The 23,857-nt window shown below is 40.8% G+C and overlaps 2 protein-coding genes across 2 annotated transcripts in view; one reads left to right on the top strand and one right to left on the bottom strand.

The window, feature by feature from the left end:
- shisa8b (shisa family member 8b) overlaps positions 1-13,468 on the top strand; it is a 34,515-nt gene extending 21,047 nt beyond the window's left edge. The window contains exons 4-6 of the mRNA XM_069722171.1: positions 7,169-7,282; positions 11,162-11,592; positions 11,668-13,468. Coding sequence (XP_069578272.1) covers positions 7,169-7,282; positions 11,162-11,592; positions 11,668-11,826 — 704 coding nt within the window. The 3' untranslated portion in view covers positions 11,827-13,468. The remainder of the gene's footprint in view (positions 1-7,168; positions 7,283-11,161; positions 11,593-11,667) is intronic.
- Positions 13,469-20,334: 6,866 nt separating this feature from the next.
- desi1b (desumoylating isopeptidase 1b) lies at positions 20,335-23,810 on the bottom strand. Its single transcript, XM_069722202.1, has 6 exons — positions 23,414-23,810; positions 23,206-23,227; positions 23,065-23,134; positions 22,838-22,947; positions 22,225-22,347; positions 20,335-21,177 (listed from the first exon to the last, which is right to left on the bottom strand). The coding sequence occupies exons 1-6, from the start codon at positions 23,499-23,501 to the stop codon at positions 21,096-21,098; spliced, it is 495 nt and encodes a 164-aa protein (XP_069578303.1). The 5' UTR covers positions 23,502-23,810; the 3' UTR covers positions 20,335-21,095.
- Positions 23,811-23,857: the final 47 nt, after the last annotated feature.

Consider the following 23,857-nt stretch of genomic DNA (forward strand, 5'->3'; position numbering starts at 1 on the left):
GCCATGAAATGCACTCTGTCCTTTATCGCTCCCCCCACCGGCACTTAAGACTCCCTTTGTGTGTCGTGCTTCACACAAACAGACACTCAGAGATGCACGTTTATACACAAAAACACACACCGCATAATCTACAAACTATGGTTCATGGTCATGAACACTCACAATAGGACATCAGCGCAAACAGCAGGCAGATGCTATAGACATATGTGCGAGTGTGTGTGTGGGGGAGAATGAATCTCATGTCATCGGAAGCCTTCAAAATAAATCTCATCTGAATGTTTTGCATCTTTTCGCTGCATAATTATCACTTCTGGGAGCTAAAACTCAGCTAACTAGCTAGACGAGCTGGAATGTCCAAATATCAGAATTGTTATAAAACAGGAAATGCTCATTTATCAGGATCAGTTATTTCAGCCTATAAAATCAATGTGTAATTGTTTTCAAGTAGATTTTAATCTTAAGGCAGTTTACTGAAGGTAGACTAAAATTAAAATGTTTTAAAAGGGTTTTTTTGACACCGATTTAGAAACTAAAAATTAATCCAAATAAAAGAAGCAGAATGAAATGGATTAAAGCTGTTATTATAATTTTTTGGGAACCAGAAGTGACCATATTTGGACGAGCTGGTTAGAAACGAGCGGTGAATCTGACCCGTTGTGACTGAGACCCAAAGACAGTACGCCCCGTCCACTTATAGCGGAAACCACAAGCCTGTCAATCAAACCAAACACAGCTCTAATTATGCTGCTTTTTGATGCCTTATTTCTAATTCATGATTTGTGAGAATTGTTTTCATAAGGATCACCAGAACTCTGATCAGAAGTACTGAATTTAGATAGTGACACCGTGAAGACTTGTGGAAGAAATTTAGCTTTTTATAGCCAACCCGTAGTGGCCCTTTCAGTGGCCTGTTTTAATTGCACTTAATGACACTTTTGCAAGGGCTTCGCTTTTCAGACCCGGAAGCTGCATCCACTTTTACAGTATATACAGTCTAACAAACACTCAAACTCAGACATTCAGTAAAAGAATTAAGACTTTCTACCGTGAACGACCAAACTTAACTATAACTTCTAACTATGTTTTCCTGCTGTAGGTGTTTAAATGTCCTCATTAGTTTGTAAAATGTGCATAAATTTGTATCTCTATGGAAAATGGCAAAGAATGGGATCAAAAAAATGTCGGTACTTATTGTTTGATTGTTTGTGTTTAGAGTAAAAAAGAAAATAGGCATCGTCGTCTGTGTCCATACAAACATATCGTTACACTTTTACTAATTACTAATTGATTGTTGTAGTGGCACCTCGCAAAGTAGGTCAGACTGTTTCACAGACGTCTGATTTATGCCATCGCCCAGACTGACGTCTTTCATGCAGCAAAGTCAATCAATCAGCTGAAGTATTTCATGTACGAGTAATGAAGTAAGCCAGTCTGTGTTTATAGTTCAGGCTGGAAAATAGCCACAAAAAACACCAAATGCCACTTTTACATGTTCTTTTTTGTGTAGAGATTAAGGAAAGCCTGGTGATTAGAGCAACACTAGCTGTTTTGGTTAAGATGAGCTAAATGTTGGGTCACAACCACTTTTGGGTGTGTGAAAAAATTAAATTAGGGGAAAAAAGTATTTTATAGTATAAAGGATTTCTGATAATGCACTTTTATTTCAAAGAACATGTTTTCAATGGCCTGGCAGGTGTGCAGTAGCCGTTTGCATTGGCATGACAACCAAAAGTAACATCGTCACATCAGCAGTTAGCTCTCATTCCTGCATTTGTAAACAGGTTTAGGATTTGATAAATCTGCCCTTTAGTTTTACACAGTTTAATATAGTCTTTAAACTTGATGAGCATGACATGTTTGAAAAACAGATGCGATTTTTTTGTTTTAAGATAATCTTTTATTTAATGGGGATTTTTAGCTCAAGTTGGTTTGGTTTTTTTCCCCCGTTTTTGGTGTGTATTTCATGTTTTTAACGGTGCATGAAGGCATTGTGCGTTACTGCACTATTTTACTGTAAAATGGCTTAAAGATGTAAAAAATGTGGGTCAAGACTGAATGACTAAGGGAAATATGGGTCCTGAGGCGAGACCATCTAAGAGCCTCGCATCTAGATCCAAAGCATGCAGATATGAAAAGTGTATCGGTCTTCCCATCAAACTTTTGACTCAAGAGTTTCATTGAATTCACAGTTACATGTAAATGAGGGGTATTTTCACAGGTACTTTCTATAAAAATGAGAAGGATTTTCTCACTCTTTCCCCCTGGTCACACCTAGTGTTCCTAATTTACACACCTCAGTTGTGACGGCTTGTTTCCACCCTCCTGCATCATTTAAACAGATGAAACAGGAAGCCTTGCCGCTGTACACCTTCATCGTTCCCACCGAGAGAGAAAGGATCTTGCATAACTCATTAAGCAGCGTTCCTGCCCTCTTGTTCTGCACTTAAAAGATCCAGACGCCAAAAATGTACTCGGTGGTGCTAAATGGAGAAATTAATATGTGCAACTGTGCTGGAGTTTTAACATCCACAACCCCAAACCAGAACCTCTCCTAATTCCCTCCGTTAGTGTTTTATGTATTGGCTTTCACACACACAGACAGACACACACAGTTACTTAGTCCATTACACAACCGCTGTATCCTAAAAGAGGTTTTGGCCAAGCACTCGTTAATGTTTGTATTTCTACATCGGTCAATGTGAACACTTGGCAGACATCGGAATGACGCTCCACCACTTTTTTTTTTCTCCAAGTGAGGGAATATAAAAATATTTCCTAATCCAGTTGGTCCAGAAAGTGACCATATTTGGAGGTACGGTCAATCTGACTCATATTATATTATGTCCTGCCCACTGATAGCAGAAACCTGACTGCACCACAGGCCTGTCAATCAAACAGACAGGCCCACAAAAACACTGCATTTTGAGGCTTATCTTCTAATTAATGACAGGGTTATTTTCAGATGGACTGGCTGAAAATTAATAAGGAGTGACTTTAGCTAATGACACCAAAATGTCAAGTGGAACAGCCACTGAAAACATCAGAATTATCTTGTTGAATTGATTAAATTAAAGCAATGGAAATATCAGCCCAGTATCACAGTAATGTAATGTCTGCTCAGGAACATGCGTGTGACACGCACTTCAACAAAAAGCATTACACCCCGTGGAGTAGAGCTACTTTATATGCTCGCCCACAAAACTATATGACATTGACCTCTTTTTGTAGTTTATCATAGTTACAGAAACCAAAAACACTGGAGAGGAAGAAACAGGGACAACTGGGACAAAAGATGTGAAGAAAAGTGACATGAAATATAAACATCCCCAGAGGACAACTGGTTATTTTACCACCAGTGTCCACAGTAAAATAATGTATGAAGAGCAGCCAGAACCAGAGCTGTGATCTGTTGGTCATTTACTGCTCTGACAGCCTCACGAGGAAAACAAAGATGAAGGCGATCGTAATCATGATTATGATGAGGACATTACAAAAACTAACTTTTTCCTCATAATCCACTAATCTGGCACATGCTGAGGGGTCAGCACCACTGTGCACACACAGACACACACCTACACACACACAATGTATATCACAATATGGGGAACATCTCAGAAGCTAATCAGCTTAAACTACAGCACACTGATTACTGTGTGTGTGTGTGTGTGTGTGTGTGTGTGTGTGTGTGTGTGTGTGTGTGTGTGTGTGTGCAGTGACTAAGGTAGAGGATCAGAGTTGTACGTGTAAATGTTGTTACCGTATAGACTAACTCTTGACATTTCACCACCCCTCTGGCTTCAGCATAATTTTCAAATTTATTCCACCAGAACATCCTGCCATCCTCTCTCGCTCTCTCTCTCTCTCTGTGCCTCTTTCATGTAGCCTATAAATGTGTGTGTGTGTGTGTGTGTGTGTGTGTGTGTGTGTGTGTGTGTGTGTGTGTGTGTGTGTGTGTGTGTGTGTGTGTGTGTGTGTGTGTGTGTGTGTGTGTGTGTGTGTGTGTGTGTGTGTGTGTGTGTGTGTGTGTGTGTATTAGTATTCACAGGCTGTGCTGTGTATACATCTTAACATGTATCTGTGCACCGACAGTCACAGATGTGATGAAATCTTCTGTCTTTGATGCTGTGCTTTTTTTTACTGTGACACACTGTCTACTTATGCGCACACATGCACAGACTTGACTTGCGCACAATAAATCAGATTGCCGAGTTCATCAATACGCTTTACTGTTTCATTCAGCCAAAAGATCTGTCAATAAGCACACCAACAAACACAACCACACCTGATGATGTTAAAACGCTAAATACCACCAATTTTGTTCCTTTCCTCCAAATGACCTTACAGAGTGTGTGTGTGTGTGTGTGTGTGTGTGTGTGTGTGTGTGTGTGTGTGTGTGTGTGTGTGTGTGTGTGTGTGTGTGTGTGTGTGTGTGTGTGTGTGTGTGTGTGTGTGTGTGTGTGTGTGTGTGTGTGTGTGTGTGTGTGTGTGTGAACATTCGTGAGTGCTGCATGTGTGTCCATCCATCCCACGGGCTCACATCAAGTGCACTAGCTGCATCAGTGGACTTCATTAATGCTAATAGCCAGGGCTTTACTCTCTTACTCCCAGTTTGTTCCATTGTTCATTAACCTCAGCTCATTTAGCGTCGGGCGTGCTGGCCGTCAGGGACGGGACCACTGTCGCACCCAAAGTCACCAGCCTCAAGGTAAAAGGGCGACACTTTTTAACTCGCGTTAATCCAGCCGTCATGTGATCTTTCTACACGCCCTGGTATCACGCTAATGCCTGTAATGAACCGTCAGTCCACTAGAGGATACCGTGTCAAAGTCACGTCTTGCATCGCCGGAAAAGTACATGCGTGTGTATAATCAAGGTCAAAGAAGGAGGTCATGTGACGAAGTACAAAAAGTGACGAGGTCTGTGTAGGGAGCAAAGACTGTATATAAAAGTGGACGTAACTCTAAAAAGGTTCTGGCTCCATATACTCCCATTCAACTTCTCATGAAATGCGAAGTCATATAAGTCATTATGGTGTCGTTCGCTCAAGTCACTCATTTGAATCCATCTGAAAAAAATTCCCATTATTGATTAGATATTAGGCCTCAAACAAAGTTTTATTTGTTTGACGGCGGTCGTTGAACAGAACAAACACAGGACTTTAACGCAGCAGAACGGTGTTAGAGTTTGTAAGAAAGCACAAGTCACTGTGGATTTCCTTTAAGTCATGCAGGTAAATTATTGATGTATCATAATGTATTCATTATGGTTATAGGATGTAAATAACGTTACATCAAATTACTTTTTTGAATTCAAACAATGATCTTTTCCGAACCAAGTGTCAAAATTGCAACCATCCTACATTTAACCCAAACCATCATTTTTGGAGCCTAAACTGAGGGCATCTTACTTATCACACCTTATCAAGACAAAACGTGACACTGACACGATATCCTCCACAGGGCACTGACGGGTTTAATACATGGTTATGTATGATACTGGGTAGTTCGACCACACATATTCCTCCCTTTGAGCTTTCTGTGACATTGCTTGGAGGTCAGCTTTGTTTTTGTCAAAGGCCAAGTGAAACTCTTCCACCTTGTGTCCCCTCATACCGTCTGTGCCTTTGAGGTTAGGACAACAATCCCAAACCACATCATCAGACCAGTGAAGCTTTTTTGATGAAGAAAAACAAGTAGATCTTAAAAACACAAAGAACGACAAAGGCCAACATGTGCACACATCTTCACATGCAGGACGGAAAAATACTTAATCAGTGTTTTATACGATAATACAAAGTGATCCATGATCGTCAATCGTATCTGTAAATCAGCCAAACATTTTCACTGCACTGTAAACACACTGTTTAAATTGATTCTCATGGTACAACTGGTATTATGAGGTTTGCTTTGCTGTGCGCTGGTGCTGCCAGCATGTGGTCTTTTGCAAGTGCAAAATTAGAGAAAAGCTGGAGGCCAAAAGAAGGAGAAACTGCACTAAATGAGTGAAATCTCTGATGTCCCTGTATAATTGTCAGCTTAATGACAGCCCAGCAGCTTTTCGGCGGCCCGTTGCTTCGGTTTGGTGCGTCATATCCCTGAGGCCGCGACATCATCCAGCGAGTGCTCCGTTTGGTCACCAAATACACGCAAGCTCACATCCCTAGTGAATTACTTTTTAAGAGTGAGCCTAGTATTTCTATTTCCTTGCGATTGTGACAATGAAAGATAGACCAGCTACGGCTGTGATAACCGACACGATTACTGAATTTGGCATCTGAAAAGGTTTAAATTCTGTAAACTGGACTGTCTGGATTATATTTCATGACTCGCCATTACACGAAGCAACACCCTCCACCAATGCAGCCCCTTGTTTTGTGCTGTTGTACTGTTGTTTTGGCTCCGTTCGAGGCATCTTTAAATGAAGAGCTTGTTGGATGAACTGAACAGTGTCTTTGCAATACAGCCTTACCGGTCAGGCCAAGCCAGCGACCACTACAAACCCCCGAAGGCAGAGATCCGCTACGTTGGTTTATGAATATCAACCACTAAAATTTGAATTGAAAAGATAAAGGCCTTAAGGCAACGCATGCATTATAACCTGATTTTTAGGTCCTGTCTTTTAGAGGGGTCCTGTGTTTTGATACCTTTTATTATTTCAGTTTATTTTGGTCTTTTTCCCCTAAAACAAACATGTGCATGATCAAATTACAACAAATCCGCTGGCACACAACAAATTTTAGGCAGAAAGGAACCAACAGCATACTGTTGGGGTTGTGGATATTGGTCTGGAGGCATGTTATAATGAAGCTGCCACATGTGTTGTGTTGTGTGCACTGTACGCTAAGGGTACATGAAGGTGACAGGGTGTTTACAGACCGCACAGAGTGGAAGGTACTGGAGAAAAGTGTCAGGCCCCACAGCATATATCTGCTTCATGGTCCAAAGCCTGCATTTCTTTTTTTTAAATGTATTCAGTCTGTTTATAGAAACTGGTCACATCACCTTTGAAACACTGGGGTTGGGGTAAAGGCTGATAAAAGCTATCATTAACTGTAGGTCTGGAAGCCCACGCTGGACTCTGGATTCAAAATGTTGTGTGACACTTTCTACAAGTGTGTTGCTCTCACTTTTATCGAGATACTGACTTTTTTTTGTCTGTCTCTTTTCAGAACAATACCATCTGAATAACTCTGCTTACGGGCCGTTCGGACAAGGGCTTCCACACCCGCATAGCAACCACAGCACAGCGGGACTAAACAAATATACCTCCCTCAAAGCTGTCGGTAAGTCGGACACACACACACACACACACACACACACACACACATACACAAAATGACGCTGACACTAACTGACACAGTAACCTTTCCAGTAAAGTACGATGGAAGTACAGGAGCTGTCAACTGATGAGGGTCTCTTCTGCCTCTTGGCAAACAGAGAGCTGATCTACAACACCGTGCTTCCTCGTCCTACAGACTAGTGGAGGGAAGTGTTACTTTTCATGTCGGAGTTATTGTACTGAAAGCGTTCTTTGTTGTAATTATTGTCAAAACTGTGATTTCATTAAAGCTAATGTTGCTGCGCAGAAATATTTTAGTCTAACCAGACAGCACAGGTCATTGCCAAGGACGGAGCTCTAAAATACATGTATTTCATGTTGCACAGCTTCCAGACAGGAAGAAACTATTGGGGCAGACATGATGGAATCTATGTGACCACTGAACGTACCCTCCTTTGTCCCTGATTTTAAAAACTAGGACATTTTTATTTGATTTCTATATGTTTGGGTATTTCTAAGAGTAAATAAAGCATATAGTTTTCATCTTTACAAGAAATGTTTAGGCAGATAAGTTGTGCACAAATATCCCAAGAAGTATTAGTTGAAGCATCTTTATATTGGCTTATTTCAGTGATGTTTAAGAGATTAGCCTGAACTCACTCTTTTTGCTACCTGTAAAATATGTGGACTACTGTAGTGCCCTCAAAAATTCACACAATGGAATGAAAACTGGGTTAGTGACAGCACAAGATGATTATGATTCATAGTTGTCCCAAACTCCAAAGTACTACTCTGTTAAAGCTGGCTGGGCAGCGTCATTGGGCAACAATTTAATGGTAACCTTTCAGCATAATGTATTTCAGGAGATCTTCTGCACTTCCTCTTGGCTCTGTATTGAAGCCTTTAGAACATCTGGTCTGAAACGGAGACTTTAGGCCAGTTGTGGGTCATTTCGGAGAGAGGGCGTTTCTATTGGCTGTTTTACGAATGCAATTCTTCAAACGTTAAGACTGATTTAATGGAGGGAAACCTGGAGAAAAAGTTGAAATGTCGGCAGCAACTCGCAGACATTCAATCCCCCAGTTCCACTCTCCTACCTCCGAGGGGCACAGAGGGTGACCAGCACAAAGGCCAGGACCATGTGTCATTGGACAGGGACCCCACACTGGCTTTCACCCTCACACCAAAGTAAAGTTTGTCAACCCTTAGAGTAGACCTCTGGGAGTGCATCGCTAAGGAGGAGGTGGTGAGGGACACAGAATCGTCTGGTCAAGAGCAAGGCCCAGACTTGGGGTGTTATTGACCGCAACGTCTGTCTTGCCCTGCCCGCCACAGCCTCCACCAAGGGAGGTTTGCAGGTGCAACAAAAGGCCCGGGCAACGGTGGACATCGTGAATACCCTACCGCACTGATTACCAATAAACCTTTGAGTGAACTGAAGTGCAACACAGGACCAAAACATTATTTGCAGAATCACAAATGAACACAAATCTGATTATTTCCTAATAAACAACTTTCCTGAATTGACCCATGTAATCACTTTTAGCTTTCTAATGTTCAGTCACTGCACTTTCATGATGCATGCAGACGTGATTTCGTAAGAGATTTGTGACGTTAACCGCAAAACTACTACAGCCATGAAAGGAGGCCGTAGGGCTTTTACCAGGTGACGGTACAGAACGTTTCATGTCGGCAAAAGTCACACACACGTGTTGTTGTCCTTGAATGGGAGGTGTGACAGTGTACAGAACTACATCCAACCCCCAGGCACCCCATTACAACCAAACTAACCTCTACCGGTCAGCCAAAGGCAAAACTGCTTGTCAAGGTAGATTTAATATTTGTAACTATGATTATCTTTCCAATTGTAGATGGCAGTTTACAATGATAACAAGACTCAGGCTTCATTGCATGTTTCATGCAACCATCGATTCTCTTGGGTCAAATGACAGATGGAATGTTTTAGGTTCATTTTAGGATACTTAGGTTTTTCTACTGCAACTTGGAACTTTAAGAAATAGTAGTGAGGTAAAGACAAGGCTAGTTTGCAGGTATTAAACGAGTTAAAGCTTGATATGCTAATATTTCCAGCTGAAGTTGGAGCTGATGAACACTTTAGCTCTCTTTTACTTGAAAAAAGATGTGACTCTTCAATCTCACTGAGGCTCTACGACGTAACTGCATAGTGTGCAAACATCCCTTACAGAAAAAACACAAGTTTCCAATGTTTTCCACACATGACCACGTGTATGACACATGTTTACCACATGTCGCAACATATGATAGCATGAGGAAAGTATGTTGAAAGGTTTTCACATGGGCTTCACACATTACACCATGAAAATGTTCCAAAACCATCTTACCGTTTGGCAAAATACATGTTTCACATGTGCACGATCACATGTGTAAGTGATCACATAAAAAAAAAAAAAAAAAGATTTTCAGACAAAAATGATGAAGGCACACTCAGAGATGAGTTACGTTCATGTAGCCAGGAAGCTAGCGGCAATGACCTCACAGTTTGGTTTATTTAAATAACTCTGTGACATTCATGCTTGCCTATGACACACACACACACACACACACACACACACACACACACACACACACACACACACACACACACACACACACACACACACACACACACACACAGGAACAGTCCAGACTCTGGGCGAGGGTATTTATAAACCCTCACTGCTGCGTCCCCTCACCCTGACACACATACCTTTACCTCCATCATCTCCATTGCACTCTTCGGTTCTTTCTCCCTTCGTTCTCTGTCTTGCCGTGTCTTATACAGAAGAGGAATAACTACTAGTATTCATTGACCTTGAGGGCATAAGCCAAATGGAAATACTTAAATCAACAGCTTTCCCCTTTGATCTTCTTCAAGCCCTCCGCCTCATCCTGACCTTCCTTCTCTCTCGCTATACATTATCTCTCCAATCATTTTAAATTATATTTTCTGAATGTTCTGAACAAGAAAGTTGAATTTACCTTGTAGTAGGGGAATGCATTTCTGATGTCTCACACCAACCTTCCTAATAAGCACTGGTTTTCTGCTCTTATTTTGACAGTCAGCTTGCTTTCTATGCTATCATATCATGGCAGTCTTTCCGTTAACATTTCGATTTTTACCTTTACTCAACCTTCACTTGGTTGTTTCTTTTCCTCTAATCAGCCACCATCAACTATTGGTCCTATATTGTACACATAAATCAAGCAAAAGTGTTTCCATTTGTAAGGAGAGCAAAGTGTTGCATAAAAGTTGCTCCCTTTTAAAAAGTCTCAAAAACATCATTTTGAGGACAGAAAGAAGGTGACGTCGCCGACAGGTTGGAGCCAGGAGGTTCGAAGATAAAAGCGTCGTGGATTAAGTGTGACTCAGTCATCAGTGTTCTCAACACGACAGATTGTGTCTCCGACTCTCAGTTTGTACATTGACAGTTCATTTTGCTTCTGGATGTGACTCACAACTGCATCAGACTGTGACAAATTGGAAATGACTCAAAAATATAAACAAGTTTAAGCAGGCCAAATATAGCATGCGTTTGCTCTACTGGCCTAATTGTTAAAGGAGAACTCTGATTTCTTCCAAATTACAGTGGTGCAATGTAGCAGCTTTAGCAGCAAAGTAAAAAAAATACTCAAGTACAAATTTGAAGTATTTACACTTGAGTAAGAGTACTTTCATTTCATGCCACTTTATATTTCCACTCCACCACACCTCAAGGGAACATACTGTACTTTTTCCTTTTCTACATTTGTCTTTGAAACTAGATCCCAACTTGTAGTAGAATGAAAAGGATCCAATAACGTCTGAATACTTTGTGCTATATATGACCTTTGTCTCACAACCTATCTCTTGTCTACTTTGCAGCGGACAGTGCGTCCCGTAGCTACTACAAGAGCTTCCCGCTCATGGACTTCTCCCAATACCAGCCTGTAGCACCGCCTGCCTTCCAGCCAATACCCGTGCAGCCCAAAGAGAAGTCGTACATCCACCAGCCGCTGCCAGCACACCACGACATCCACGCCCCCCTCTCCATCTCTATCCCCTCCAGCCACCTCGAGCACTCGCGGCTCCCTAAGACCAGCACGCAACCATTTCTGTCCAGCTCGGCCTTCAAAGCCTGGGAGCCGACCGGCCGCCACGTCCACAGGCAGGCCTCCGCCCCGGGGCGCACTTCCACCTCTATGCACAACTCCAACCGGAGACACTGCTACTCGACCCGGAGGCAGCGGAGCATAGAGAACATGCCGGACCTCTTTAATCAGTCTAATCAGACCTACGTAGGGATGTATGGAGGAGCGGAGCAGGAGCAGCATGTTCAGGGGCAGCATGTCCAGGGGCATGGGCAGCATGTTCAGGGGCAGCATGTCCAGGGGCATGGGCAACATGTCCAGGGGCAACATGTCCAGGGGCATGGGCAGCATGTCCAGGGGCAGCATGTCCAGGGGCCACACACGTCCCAGCCGACCTATTACCATCACACCAGGCAGAAGAGCTACTCCACCCACAGCACGACTGAGGTGACCGTCTGAGGACCTCAGAGCGCGGCCTGCCATCGTGTTCACAAACAGCTTTGGCGTTAGATTAATGCCAGAGTTTGGGATAGTTTGCCCAACATGAGAGGGAATAAACGAGGTTCAGATGAAAAAGTTGAAACAGTGAGATTCTAACATGGAAGCAGAACCACAACTCTTACAGTTTAATGGACTCAGCTAGTATTATTAGACCCCAGCAAAGGTCTGGTACACAAACAGATTACCTAAAGGATATCATGGTTTTGAAAAAAGTTTCAATGGAAGATGGAGGACAGAACAAAAAAATCTGACTCAGACCAACTCTTGATTTAGTCTGCAGTAATTTCTTACATTTGGTTTTGAGTCAGATTTGGAAGGATTAAACAGCAGGTTTGTGTTAGCCAAGTAAATCTGGTTAAGTAGAGCAGAGTACATGTTACTGCAGAGTAACAACCACGTTATGGTCAGCTTGTTGAAAACATTCCACAAAGAGGTTTTGCTGGAACCGAAGCAAAACTGGAGCCGGCTGGCCATAAACTGACCAATACTGTCAGTCCAAAGAGACATTCAGCGCTAGCATGCAGCTACTTTAATGTAAATGTAGTTTGTAACCTTTTCTGTGGTTCACCTACAGGAGTTCGACCTCAGGAACCTTTTACTTATATTTGGAGGAACACTGAAAATGTTTCATATTTGTTGAGAACCATGTCTTTCTACACCTGCCCACTCCTCTTTCTCTTTATAGAAACAGATCAACATTTTTAAAGCTGGGCTCAGACTACACGATTTATTTATATTTCACGAAGGCAACTACGTCAAGTTAGGCAATCAAAGGGACATAAATTCTGGCCCTGTGTTTGTCGGGAGATTGGCAACACAACATTTACGATCCGGACCAGTTATCGTTCACGTTTGTGCATGAGTTCTTGCGCCGTCGGGCAGGACGGTCAAGAGGCTGTCAATAATGGTTATTAATCACCAGGTGCTGAAGTGCCTGTAATATTTCTCGTCAAAATGTTTCCTTTGTCATGGTGCTCTCTCGAGGAAATGTCAAAGAGGCACAGGTATTTGATGCTACAGCTCAGTGAACCGTTCTTCTCTTTGGTTGTTCCACCTGACAGCAACATGTGCAACATCCCACTTTCTCTTTGCCATGTTTACAAAGCACACCAGAGAGCTCGCTGTCATCCTAATGGTCGTCGTCAAGGAACGCGATGTAGGATAAGTCAAACTCGGCAGGTACAAATTCAGACATGCAAGACTTTTTGTCGGGGTGTCGTGTGGTGTCCCAGACGGCGCATCACTGTTCTTCAGTTATGTCGCACTATAAAACCCGTTTGTTCTTCCCGACGTTCATATTCGAGCCCGATACCAGAAATTTGTCGACAATGGCCGATTAAAATCGGGTTGAAGTCATGTAGTCTGAGCCTGGCTTAAGAGATATAATTATTTGCTTTCTTGCTGTCTCTCAGCAACCTTAAATCTGTACTGTAAATCCGTTGCTACATGCAACAATGACGTGTACCTTAGCAAAATTATTAGAAATTCAATATGAATGAAAAATTTAAGATAAAGTCTAATTTGGTAGCCAAAAATCACCAACCAAGGACAAACATATTTAGAAATTCTGTGTCAGGTTATACTCCAGTTTGAGTTTATCTTTCAGATACACTGGGTATTTTATACTAAATGATGTATGTATGTATATATATGTATGTATATGTGTGTGTGTGTGTATCTGTATATATGTGTATATGTGTATATACACCATTTAGTATAATCACAGCTCATCTCAACGTAACAGTTCAGGTACTTTCCAGGTTCCAGAAGCCTCTCTGGGCTTTACGTGGTCACGTTCCCTCCTGTTCTTTTTTTAAAAAGACTTCCATTACTTCTTATCTCTGTCTACCTCCATGCACAGCTGTTTTCTCCTCGCTTCCTTTATCTCTCACCAATTTCTTTTTTTTTTCACAACGAAGCGCTTTGCATTCTTTGCCATCAGGCCAAGCATACAGGGACAGCATCCCCGGGGTCACATTAGCTCGACTGTGAGGACAATGCCACCATCATGTCAGCTCCCATCAGCCTCCATCCCCAACCAGAAAGAGAGGGAAAGGAGGGAGGCGAGGGACGGCGCAACAGCCGGAGGCTGTGACTCTTTAGAAAAGGAGAGAAAGGGAGAAGAGAAAGGAGAAAAAAGAGGAAAAACAAACGGACATTGCTGCGCGTTTTCCTTCCTTAGGGGAAGGAAAGGGAAGGAGTCAGTGTGGATCTGGGTCTCTCACTATTGAACTGTCTGGGTCTTAACTCTGAGTGTGTGGATGCCTCTATGTAATTTCGAACCCACGGGCCCCATCGCAGGGGAATTCGCTGAGGCATTTCCAGGCCCGGAGCGTTACACATTTCTCATTTCATCTCAGAAGCCCGGACAGCAAAGGACACCGTGCAGAGCTGTTGTTATGAACGCGCAACAGTTGATCCTTTCACTGGAGATGTTGGTGAAGGTTTATGGCTGAAACACCCTCAGGAACCGCACGACGAACTGAACTGTGATCGCACACGTGTCCAGAAATGCCTCCAGAAGTTTAGGTGATAATATTTGTGCTGAAAGGAACTTTTGTATCCTGTTAAGTGTGAAGAGCTTTTGGAGCAGCGCAATTAAAAATCAAGCTAAAAGATTGGTGAAGGTGAATCTGAGCCCAGAACAAACACATGTTAATGGCCAAACTAAACCATACAACACAGTTGTTAACCCTCCTGTTATTGAACAGCAATAATGTTCTCAGGTCAAACTGACCTGGTGCATATTTAACCATTTGAAAGTAGTTCATATATGTGTGTATTTTCTCCATAAACATGATCTTTTCACAATTAATACCAATTTAATCCATATTTAGTGTAATCAAGTTTTTCACCCCTGACAAATTATGATTTACATTCAGTCATTTTCCATTAAAAAAAATATATATATTATTATTTATATTTGCAAAACATATTCTCACCTTTTTAAATTGGTTAAGACATTCAAAGTCACGTTTCAGCTAGCTGACAAATTGAAGTCCAATATTTACGCTCCTTTTATCTGTTTTTTCCCAGCTCATTAGCTGCTAAATGCTCCACAATGTTCACCAGAGAGAATCTAACTTTTATTTGTCTGTTGTTTGTTGCCAGACTGGTAGTTTTTCTCTGAAACCAGCTGCCTGACACAACCAGCTGAAAGACACTAAAAGGGCTCCGTAGAGCTAAGAGACGTATACTATACTATACTTTTAATCACTGCAACAAAAAAAACATTTCACATTATACAAGCCGTTTGATAGTTTGGTCTTTGATTAAAAAATGATTACAGCAGCTTAAAAAACTTACACAAAGCTGATAATGTTTTAAATAAGTTACAATTTCTCCTTACAGTTATCACTGCAGCAGCTTTAAAGTCCACATTTTTGACATAATAGCTTGTAAAGATTAATGTTATCATTTCAAACTTCAGCCATAAATGTTGTCGATATCTAAGAAGTAAAGCCAGATGAAGAATTTAAGCTCTTTTCATGACCTTGAAGGCATAAAAGTATTTTAAAGTGCATACCTGCAGCACTTTTCCTACTTTTCTATTCTTTTCTTGGAGAAGTGGACCCCCTCCGTGCATTATTGTAGAGCTCCCTGAGTAGAGCAATTAACTAAAATTAGCAGTAATATAAGAATATTGTTTAATATACTGTTTAAAATTTGCTCTAAACCTCCTGAATGTTTATTTGAGCAAAATGCGGAATTATAAAATTCCCTCCTATCGTCAAAATCTAAAACTTTCTGTTGTTTCCAAGTTTGCATGCCAGATGACGTACTTCTCTTGGTACTCTCATAAATAGTACTCGAACATGTTAGTTCACTGACTTGTGTAGTACTGTACTTGAATTATGACAAGGTAGTGTTTTCTCAAATTGCTCATTGCTGTTCTGCACTTACTGAAAAATAATTTGAATGGATCACCCGCCAACACGCCAGCATATCTGCCAGCTTTAAATAGTTTACCAAGAAATGAATGCGTTTTAGTGTCCTGTTTAACACACAATAAACACACTGATTATTCTGTCACACAGCAGTATGGTGTTACTTAGTGTCCTGCAACAGCTGCAGCTTCCTCAGACATCACAATTCGAAAATACTTCCGGTCCGTGGTCCCTCCATCTCTGTTATGTAGGAAGATGGCGACCGTTGAGAGTGAAAAGTGTTCATTGTTTCACACTCAAATTTTGGCCTGTTTTGAGTACTTATAGTGCACTGCATGTTTCCATGCTTGACAATGTGAACGCACTTATGCACTCAAAACAGTGAGTGTAAAGTAGGTAAGTACGCCACAACAGCACACAAGCTGCGTCCAAATCTATTTTGTTCAAACCAAATACAACGAATGCAGTAAAAGTGAAGGTGAGATCGCACTCCAAGATTCACCGTCCTCAGAGATAAACTTCTCAGATACCCAACAAGTGTCACACTGGCCCTCACAAACTCCCCCGAGCCACACGTTGTACACCACCGTGTCCAATTGTAGCCAGCATGACCCTCAGACTCATTTACTCATTTATTCACACACTTGCACACCGTCTACCCAGCAGGTTTCAACCAGTCAGGACAGATGACGTGTTAATAAGACGGTAAGAGCACTGTGACGGCTGCTGTTGGAGACACCAAACCGTTGTCTCACTGAACACCTCTCCTCTCCTGTCTTGTTCTCTCTGAACATGCACCATGTCTGTAATTACGCTCTCCTTACAAACGCAGCAAAGGATCCTGGGCCGGCACACTTTCCTCCTCATGGTTTGTGTTGTGGGAGTTTTAAGACAAAATGTTGAGATCTTGCTATTTTACCGAGAGCTTTTTAGAAGCAATAGCGGTTTAGTTCTTTGCGATAAAGAATTGCTTCCGATGTTTTTGTTGTTATGAAGTCGTGTGTTTGTCTCCACCTCTGATCTTTGTATAAAACAAACCACTTTTCCATCTGTTCATGTGAAATCTTTGACATCTTGTGTGCATTATATTTTAATGTTTTTAGCAATTTTTTTGGTTTTATGTAGTGCGAACACCATCTGAAAACACTATATTTATAAATATTGTGTAAATATGTTGATTTAATGGACTTTCCTATATATTTTATTTAAATAAGGGCTGTATGAATAATGTAATTTTCATTTTAAGAGTTCTTATTGTACAGTAACTGCCGTCAGATTTTAAGAGAATAAATTATTTAGTGTGTATGAAAGACTATACATAGAGAGACCTATTTTAGCTGGGTTGTGCAATAGAAGAAGGTTAAAGTATGACTGCTGTGCTGTGTCAACTTATGGCAATGGGCTTTTTAAATTAGTGACAAAACAGAGGCACAAGTTCATTACAGAGTCGGACAAAGCAGCAATGAAGCATACGGGATGTTTACGAGGGTGGATCGGTAAGTTTTGAGACTGCTCATGTTGCTCATGTTCAAAATTAGCACCCGAGGTATGTATGCTTTTGTGAGCAGTGGTCCGGTGTGTCTCAGATGTGTTACGCACTGGAAATTTGAGCAGAAAGCAAACATCGAAGTTTGTGACAAATTATTGGGGAACAGAAAGAAGCAGCAGGGAGCCAAGTCCACAGAGTCTGAGTGGTGGGGAGCGATGGTTGTTTTGTTGACGGTGTTGACAGTCTGACTCTGGGGAACAAATTCATGGTGCACAATTCCGTGAATGACGAAGAAAAAAAACACCTGATGCACCTTTTTTCGGTTTTGGACAGTGACGTTCCCTCACTCTGAAATGTGAATGTCCTTCGAAACACCTCTCCACGCTCGTCGATTCATTGGTTTAAGCTTCCTTCAGCATTGTAAGGGTCTCCGTTGCCGATTTCCAGAGTTTTACACAAAGTTGTTGTGTGTCCTCCGGTCACGTCCACTGAGAAAGTGAATGTTCGCCTCACGTTACTCGAGTCCGCCCGCTCAAGTTCAATATTTTGAACTCACACGGAAGCAAATTTATGTCTTTTTGCGTTGCACGAATTCTCAGACATTCGCGACTTGTACTGATTTTGTATGTGATCGCTCCGCGGGAGTAATTCGCTTGGCGTTTGGTCTGAACATGGCTTTACACTTAATCGTTAGAGTTATACCTTCCTCTTTCTCCGTGCACGTCACGGTGCTGCGTATCGTTCACGTGCAACAGCAGCTCTTTATGAAATTATTGATCCTCCCTCGTCAATCCTTGATAAGGTTTCTGCTATGTAATAACACAATACTGACTAGTAGTGGTGGGTAAAAAAAAACGCGTTTTCTAGGGAAGTAGTTGTTAACATATTTAAAGCTGAGAAGAAGACTAGACAACAGAAATTGCTTCTTTGCACCAAAGGAAAGTTGACTTTGCCTCAATGAACCACTGCAGGTTGACAAAATATATACGACAGCAGAACTATGATAAATGTATAAATACAAATATGATCCAAAGTGTATTGGTGTGAAATACAGTATGTAGCAAAACTGTGTATATACTGTATGTATTGGTACTTCTCGCTACAAAAAAAGAAAAACAGCTAATTTATACCCAAAATGTTCTAGAGATGTTCTTTACAAGAGATTCTTAGTAAATGAAGCCACTTTTGCGAATAAAATAATAAAAGATTGTAAAATGAATATAAGGCTTTGGTTGGACTTGTTTTCATATCAAAGGGATGTTGGACCTTTAATTCTTCCAGGCGAACAACTCCAACACACAGCAGGCTCTTTCACCGGGTTTCATAAAGAGCAGACAAAACTCTTCGCAGCCCAAAACTGAACTCGGATCAACTTACTTTCACCAGACAAACATTGTAATTAGTTTCATTGTTTAAAATGATGTTATAGTTTGAGAAAGCTATTTTCAGTGAGGGGGAGAAACAGCTGCTATTATTACTGGCTATACTGGAGATATAATGCTGCTTTACTGTCGAGCACAGAGCTGCTCCTCAACAAAGTGTGACAGTAGTTACAGTCCATTTGGAATATTTTCCCTGCTGGGATATGAAGCTGCTCCAATCACAACCACGAACCAATAATTTTACCATTTATTTTGGATTTATTCAAGATTTACTTTTGCCATAAACTAGCTGACTCCACTGGACTGATCCTGTAGTGCCACCTTGTGGCTGTTCTTGATACCACATGAACCCAGTTGTCCTGAGATCTTAATCTACCAACTGCAACTCTTATTTTCTTCTCAATAGAGAACATTAATAAACACTTTTGGAATATATTTTCCTACTCAAACATGAAAACAGCAAGCCAAAAGAAAACTCACAGAATAATATTAATAAAGGATATTTTAATGTTTAGAGTCAAGTTTCAAACATCACACATAAAGTGCAGAGTGTAGGTTTTAGCACTTTTAAGAACATTTTCAGTAATGATAATTAAAAAATGTTTTAAACAATATGCAAACCACTGCAGGTCATAGTTTTTATGCCTTTTACCAAAAGGTTTAGGTTTAAAAATGTAACTAATTCAGTTAAAATGATATAAATGAAACAAAAATCATAGAACTTCAAACTTAAGCAAACTGATAAGACTATTTAGGCCTTTATATGCAAAATTAAATACTTTAATATTTAATGACCTGCAGATACTCTTTAAGTGTGATCAACCAGAACAAGACTAACAATAGATATGTTATTCAAAACAACAAGTGATCAGGATGTTTAACGCACTTCGGTTTTGACCTGAAATGAGAATAAACTCACTGAATAAAGATTAAGACACGGATGGCATCAACAATATGTTTATCCAGGCCACACAATAATAGAGGTACGTGGCTGTTGGCAGAACACCTGCAGTGCATATCATTTACTCTGCCTGGTTTAGTAAATACAAGCTATTCAAGTCCTTCAACATGTAGATGTAAACTGTTGATCTGTAACAATCTGTCTCTGTAAACTGAACAACGAGGCAAATCAAAGATGATCAAGCTGATTGGTCCTGTATTTTAAAAAATTAATTTAAAAAAAAAAGCACAATCCTGCTCTCTGTGGTCTTCAGTTCTTGAATGAAACCAGCAACAAAGAGGTTCAACAAAAAAAACTAAAACCTCAATTTAGATATTCTTAAAAACCCTAAATACAAAGACAGGCCGGCAGAGCAGTTTTTACTGACTCTGGACTTATTCTTGGAGTGCAATGCTTTCTTAATGACCACAGGAATTAAAAAAACAACAACAAAAAAAACTAAACATATTATGGCAAGTAAAGTAAATGATTGATTAAAACACCAAGGAAAATGATTCATAAAGTTTTAACAACACCAGCTTGAGTGGTGAGCTAACAGCTATTGTTCAAAATAACCCTTTAACTCGCATTCAGAGGACCCTCAGCTCCGTGTGAAAGAAACTGGTCTGATGGGGTTTCTGATCACTCATGTTTGTATAAAATGCAATTTTATAGAAAACTTGGCCATACACAAAGGAACATGGGACTGATATTTGGTACTGGATTTAGATTTTTGCAAAACGTATGGTGAAAATTGAAAATTATATGTATGTATATATATGTCAAACAGTAAATCTAAAACTATTAAACTAAGACATTAAACTCCACTCTCTGTCCCAAAGAGCTCTGAAATATCATTAAACCTGTGACAGAAAGGCCCATGTTTGGTGAGAGTGCAAGTCCAAAGTGTGATGGGATTAGTCCGGCTTGGCTTGTATACTGCTGCCAACGTAAGAACTGGTTATATACCAAGTGTATATCCTGCATATGTTTGGATAATTCAATTATTAAATGTTAACATTTTAAGCGTCTAAAAATATTTCTCAATCAATTTCTAGACTGGTCATCTCGTTCTAAGACACTTCCTTTCAGGACTGTCATATTGAAGCACTAGGAGAGGATGACTGTACAGGAGTGAATCCACCACTGCTCTTTATAACTTAAGAGAAAATACTTTTTGAGGTGAACTCACTTCTGTTGTATACTGTTTTAAAAGCCTCTCAGGAGGTGAGAGGGCATAAGGATGAACTTAAAATATTTTAAAATGACAATTTAAAATATATGTTTAGAAAACATGTAATAATTTGACTGAACTAGGGGAAGTAAACCGGATGAACAAAACCAAACTCTGAGTTGGATCTGACTGGCCCCAAATATTCCCTAAAAACCTCACATATGGAGAATTGGCTGAAACAGAGGAGTGTGTATTAATGATGGCTGCTTCGCTGTAAATGTGACTGGTAGCAGGGATCAACCTGTCACAGATGTTATCAAGTTTTTTCTTCTTTCCTAATTATGTGCAACTCTGTCTACTGCTGTCCAGTTATGTTGCTGCCTCCAGGATTTACCACGATGGAGTCCAACAAGGGACGGAGAGCCTGGCCAAACGGCCTGCAGAGGAAACACAGCAGACGGTACAGTTACACTGAAAACAAAAGGTCTAAAGAAAACTAAATACTGCATGTGAGCGAGGCAAGAGGGTTTGGGACAAATCAGTACAAGACCAAAGTCTTTTAATAGAGAATAAGACACACAGGGAAGAGACAAACAAACACATAAGTTAAAATAGCAAATACTTTGTAATCACTTCAGTACTGTTGCAACTTGTTCCGACTACTATCAATATTTTCACTGTCACCTCCTGGTGGAGGTTTAAGTGTAATACACCTGTCAGTCCACTAGAGGATAACGTGTCAGTGTCACGTTTTGCCTCATGAAAAGTACACACACATAAGACTCGCATTGAAGAAGGAAATCGTGATGGAGGTCATGTGACAAAGTACAAAAAGAGCACCAACGCCCAAACACAGGACTTAAAGTCAGACGACCGGTGTTCAAGTCACAAGATTTTGCTGCGTAAACCTAAGAAACTTTACCTTTCACACCGAGGTGAAGCCAAAACGGGACAGTGGCACAGTATTGCCTTGTGGACTGATGAAAGTACTACGCGATATCCGGTTGAAGTATGACCAAACAAAGTGAAAATACACCATCACACAAGACAAGACATCATCAGCCTGGGAGGTTCAGGACATCCTGGGTTTTATTTGGGGTGGATTTTGAAGACTTTTATTTTCCTATCCGTCTTCGGGGTTTTTTACTGGCTGCTTACAGGTCAATGTAGCATTTTCCAGCCTGAACCTACTTTTCAGAACTTAATGTAATATTTGGCAAACACAGTATATTTGAGTGCATATATTATACTGTATGCACAGAATTTGATTTATAATGTATGCATACAGTGTGTAGTATATACACACACTATACTGTATAACGACATTTAATTTCAACTCTTTTCTTCAACTTAAGACTCATTGTTGTCAGAAATTATCGATGCAATGTTTATATTTTTGTGACAACCGTATGAGCAAAGAGATGTTTCAACTACAAATATAGAGAAGGGGACAATGAGACACTTATCAAACTGAGAGGACTCACGTGGACAGAACTTCAGAGGGAAGGTCTGTGATGTACGCCGGGATCTTTTGGCCCGTGAGGAACTCAGCCACCTCATTGCTGAAGGTGTTGCAGTTGTGCTCAAACAAGTTGTAATTGTCACCTCTGTTGCACCGAGAGAGCGAAGAGGAGAGCGGGGATGAAGAGTTGGGTTCAGAGGAGAGACAGAGGGCCGCACAGGGTGGAGAAGGGCGAGTGAGAAGCGGGGAAAGATAAGATAGAGACATTTTGACTGCGAGATAACAAAAAGGACAGAGGATTGTGAGACATAAGGTGACGTTCACTTCTTTGCCTTCTGTCTCCTTCCTCCCTCACTTACATCTCTTCTGTAAATTGAAGCTAATGTAGAAAAAAAAATCCAAGATAGTTTTATAAGATATCAGTTTTAATATAAAATAATACTAATTATTACCCACAATTAAAGTCTATTCACGTGTAATCATACTGTATCGTCTTTAAAGAGTATAAAAGAGCAGTAACTTTGCTGCCGTGCAATTATCGTGATTTAATTTCTTTAATTTTGTCATTCCTAATTTAATAATACCTTTAATAATACCCACTTACCTGACTTCCTTGACGTCTGATAAGCTCTTACCTGTATGTGGACTCGGCCAGTGAAGTTAGATACTCCATAAATATCTCTGCAGGCACCTGAGTGAAGCCCATGTCCACGACAGACAAAGGCTCACCCATGGAGGTACTACCCTAAGACACATTCACACCTTAGCGGACTCCAAACACTGACAAAAGTTTTTACCATCCATTAATGTGTAATGTTTACGTGGTGCATGTTTGAGGTGAAAGGATGGAGCTGGTGCTTACAGGTGAACAGTTGTTGATGCCCTCTCCAACAAAGAAGTACTCCTTACCGTGGACCACAATAGCAGTGTGCCTGTAAAACACCAGTTAACAGGATTAGAGACAACATGTCTCCAAAGTAGTCTTATTTAAATGCACACTCACCATATCCCATCCAGCTGTTTCCCTGTGAACACAAAGGATTTAAATTAGGATTCATTTATTTCATCCTCTGTATGTTTTAACAGGGCAAGTAGTCGGAGCTCTGCTTTTACAGTCGCCCCCGCCCTCTCCTGGTTTCCCTCGCGGGCAAGGGCGCACTGACTGCGGGCTTTCATAGAGCCGAGTTCCGGGTAGCTCGTCAGAAACTCACCGAGCATGAGAGGACTCATCTGGCGGGCCATGCCTCTGGACAGGTCGTAGATGTACAGTTTCACCGGGTAACAGCCAGTTTGATCCATGAAGACAAAAAAAACAAAACAAAACAAAAAAAATATTCCTCAAAATGACAACGCAATTAACTAACCTCGGAAAAGTTACCAGACTCACATTCACCGACAGCTGGCCGACCGGCTCGCTAGTTTACCGGTAGCTACTGTACAGCAAACAAAAGTTTAAAAATAAATAAATTAAAAAGCTGATAGTGGAACTATTCAAAATGTAAACATCGGCTCAAGGCTATTTAAAATGAACAGTAGTAACTAGTAATGTAGCCCGAGGTTGCCGGGTGCTGACAGCCGGTGCTGTGTCACGGTCTGACTAAATAATAACAGGACTGGAAAAAAAAAAAAAAAAAAAAAAGTTCTTCAGCATGCTG

The sequence above is a fragment of the Brachyistius frenatus genome, unplaced genomic scaffold (genome assembly GCF_029030835.1).
Source record: "Brachyistius frenatus isolate BFR_SWC_R1_liver_20210118 unplaced genomic scaffold, ASM2903083v1 Contig_283, whole genome shotgun sequence".
In the NCBI taxonomy this organism is placed as follows: Eukaryota; Metazoa; Chordata; class Actinopteri; family Embiotocidae; genus Brachyistius; species Brachyistius frenatus.

Coding starts and splice junctions, on each gene's coding strand:
- desi1b (XM_069722202.1), bottom strand. CDS start 23,501: ATGGATCAAACTGGCTGTTACCCGGTGAAACTGTACATCTACGACCTG. Junction 23,228..23,413: donor GATGAGTCCTCTCATGCTCG/GTGAGTTTCTGA, acceptor TTGTGTTCACAG/GGAAACAGCTGGATGGGATA. Junction 21,178..22,224: donor CCCTCTGAAGTTCTGTCCAC/GTGAGTCCTCTC, acceptor TTTCCTCTGCAG/GCCGTTTGGCCAGGCTCTCC.